The following is a 3,525-nucleotide window of genomic DNA, read 5'->3' on the forward strand; positions in this document are numbered from 1 at the left end:
CTCCCCTCATCTGATTGGATGTGCCCTGATCAGAATTAACTAATCAGCTCCTCTGATTTGCTTTGGTCTTGTAGCTCATGTAAATCATCTGTTCTGGTGTTTGCAGAACCGAGGCGTGTACATGTTTCGGATTGACAACGACTATGTGATCGACGCTACCATCACCGGAGGACCGGCAAGGTAAGAGACAGAGATCTAAAGTGCCTGCTGGCAGAACCTGCTCTGTGCTCACCTGGGAATGGGGCGGGTCTTTGGGTGACTGACAGGTACATCAACCACTCGTGTGCTCCGAACTGCATCACTGAGGTGGTGACGGTGGAGAAGGAGAACAAGATCATCATCAGCTCCTGCAGACGCATTCAGAGAGGAGAGGAGGTAGAGTCGATGCAACAATCTGTCCATTATCAGGCAGCCTGAATGTGATTGGCTCATCATGTTAGCTCTGCTCCCTTCAGCTATGCTACGACTACAAGTTTGACCTGGAAGATGACCAGCACAAGATCCCGTGTCACTGTGGAGCCGTGAACTGCCGCAAATGGATGAACTGAGAGCATGGAGGCCTCTGGCGCACTGTGGGCGGAGTTAACATGACATCATCACTGGTCTATGGGCAGAGCTAGCATGACACCATAATAAAACTGATTAATTAGATCAGAGGAACTAAAGTTTATACTTAATTAATTTACAAATGGGACACATTTATAATCTGGAGAGGGTGGAGTCTGTGCTGATGGGGCGGAGCTTACTAAGAGGCTGGTCCTCACTGTAAATTGGTTGTAAATGTGAGTGTAAACACCACTGAAATAAGCGAATGTGTCGTCCTTTAACTTGCACTAAACATTAAATGACAAACACACACACACCTACCTGATTCCACCGCTTGGTCCTCCCCTCTTCCTCCTCCTCATCAGTTTCCTGTAAAATAAGAGATTTTTTTCTTTTTGTATTTATTAATGAATTAAGCTATTTTCTAAAACTGCGGTGCATTTGAGGTCCAGTGTGGCAGTGTGTAAATATCTGTACCATAAGTAAAAAGTCAGACACAGATTAGAGCACCCCCGCCCCCACTCCCTTGTGTGGACAGGCGTCTGTTACTTCACCCAGAGTTTAGGCTGCAGGCATCTGCCGCCGTGTAAATATGAGGTTTATTCAGGCTCTGCTGTGTACAGATAGACGACATGAAGCCTTGTCTCTGTTTTTTTTTATTAATGGATGTAAACAAAGTGATGTTTCTGGAAAATATGGTGAATCTGATTTAGAATCATTTACAGAAAATAAAATATTTTACATCTTAGAGAAACTTTGTGTTTTTGTCACTGAATTTTCATATGAACTAGGCCTGTCGCAATAAACGATAAATCGCACGATAAATTAAACATATCGACTTCATTTTAATTATCAGCTTTATCGTCTCTTCCTCCCTTTTTCTTTGCTGATGACACCGAATGAAAAAGGCTCAGCTCCGGTCTCTGCACTGACCCTCCCTTCCTCATTTCCTAATGTCCAGCTCACACACACGAGTTGTTGGCCGATTTTCAAAACCTGAGACACATTAGCCGACAGAAATCCTGGGTATAACGGTTCGATCGGGTTCGTCGTGCCGTGTGGTGTCCAGCCACATGGGCACAAAATAATGGCTACAAGTCCAGTTAACTAATTTTAAAATCAGGCATTAATCAATGCTTTACTAGAATCTACCTGTGATGCATGTGGCTAGAGTCAGCGTAAAGTCCGGACCGAATGAAAATCATTATAACCTTTTTATGTCACGTTAACGAAGAACAGCTGAAAAGTTACCGGGTTTATCAACTACGGTAGCAATTTGGCTCCAACTCCTCCCCTTGTCATTTCTATATTCTTTGCACGAAATGTTGAATAAATATTAATAGTGTTTCCACATATCATCTCCAATGTCCGCTGGACTTCGGGTTGCGCCGTGTCAGCTGTTTGGGATTCCCCTCCGTAATTTCCCCTCAGAAAGCACGAGGAGAATCCGTGCTTTCTGATTGGCTACCTGTCACATTCAGCGTTAAACTCCCAGTCGGGGAAAAACCCTGATTTAGATCGGAGCCACGACGATCTACATCACACTGCAGGATGATCGGTTACGAAATCAGCAGCGACAATCTTGGATCGGCCAACGATCTAAGATTGTTATAAGGGAAAATGGGGGCAGAACATGGTGTAGTGTGAACTACTGCATTAGGTGGTCGGATGTGCCCATTAAATCTAGTGATACTGAAGGGCAGTACAGTATACAGACTTCATAATCTGCACTAGTATTTATTTCCACTTTGGCTTCATGTTGTTTAGTTTTTATTTAAGTACGTTTTTTGATAATGGAGACTGAGAATCCATTTTATTTTTGGTTGTTTTGTTTATTTAATCAGTTCCAGTGTTATGTGTTCTTTAGAAAATAAAGATGAAAAAATAAAAATAAAAAATTTAAAAAAAAAAAGCCAGAGGGCTGCACAGTGGTGCAGTTCGTAGAGCTGTTGCCTTGCAGCAAGAAGGTTCTGGGTTTTATTCCCAGCCTGCGGTCTTTCTGCATGGAGTCTGCATGTTCTCCCTGTGCATGGTGGGTTCTCTCCGGGTTCTTCGGCTTCCTCCCACAGTCCAAAAACATGACTGTCAGGTTAATTGGTTTCTATAAATTCTTCTTAGGTGTGAGTGTGTCTGTGCATGGTTATTTGTCCTCTCTGTCTCTGTGTTGCCCTGCGACAGATTGGTGACCTTTCCAGGGTGACCCCGCCTCTCGGGGAACGTTAGCTGGAGAGGCAGCAGCATCTCCTGACCTCACTAAGGGACAAGGGTGTTAGAGAATGGATGGACGACGAAAAGCCACTTGCACACTTGAGCAAATTCAATTACTCAAAAACTTAATGTAGTAGGGGGAACAAACTTGACACAGAGAGTCTGTGGGAGGGGCCCCACATGCCCTCCAAGTTTGGTGGGTGTGGCATATTCCCTTCACATACAGTAGCTGCCATTTACCCCATTTATTTGAAAAATTGCTCACTCAAAATAACTGAAAAAGTATAAGTGCTCATTAGATCAAACTTAGAGTGTATACTCCCTCCAGCCCTCTGCAGGTGCCCACCATGTTTGGTGGCCCTAGCCCACTCCCTTCATATATGTGCCACAGACTCCCATTAATTTTCTAGCCTAGTCAAAGTCTATATAGGAACGTCCTATCAAGCTGGGATATAACCCTAACCTCAAAGGCCTCTCTGTTTGTGATTTCTGCTTCTATTCAACCGTATGTCTCCATTTCTTTTGAACATGTATTGTTTTGCTTCATTAACTATCCAACAGCTGAAAAAACATTTTTATATTATTAATCTTATATACTTAGCCAAATGGCACATGCATAAATGCTGTTACACTAATAAAAAAACACTTCTTTCCATTTTTGCCAATGAGGTCAAACATATATCAAAACTATTGGAAATTCCACCAATACTAAAGCTATTAAAATTTGCACTTTATGTTCTCTTTAATGTATTTATGTAATACTAGGCTGAT

At 42.7% G+C, this 3,525-nt stretch overlaps 1 protein-coding gene across 1 annotated transcript in view; it reads left to right on the forward strand.

Moving 5' to 3' along the window:
• LOC106937608 (histone-lysine N-methyltransferase ASHR3-like) overlaps positions 1-1,300 on the forward strand; it is a 3,344-nt gene extending 2,044 nt beyond the window's left edge. The window contains exons 2-4 of the mRNA XM_015019193.1: positions 48-180; positions 267-375; positions 456-1,300. Of these exons, the coding sequence (XP_014874679.1) occupies positions 48-180; positions 267-375; positions 456-548 (335 nt within the window). The 3' untranslated portion in view covers positions 549-1,300. The remainder of the gene's footprint in view (positions 1-47; positions 181-266; positions 376-455) is intronic.
• The last annotated feature ends 2,225 nt before the right edge of the window (positions 1,301-3,525 follow it).

This window comes from Poecilia latipinna, unplaced genomic scaffold (genome assembly GCF_001443285.1).
Source record: "Poecilia latipinna isolate Pla-1442-1.1 unplaced genomic scaffold, P_latipinna-1.0 Scaffold2389, whole genome shotgun sequence".
Classification (NCBI taxonomy): domain Eukaryota; kingdom Metazoa; phylum Chordata; class Actinopteri; order Cyprinodontiformes; family Poeciliidae; genus Poecilia; species Poecilia latipinna.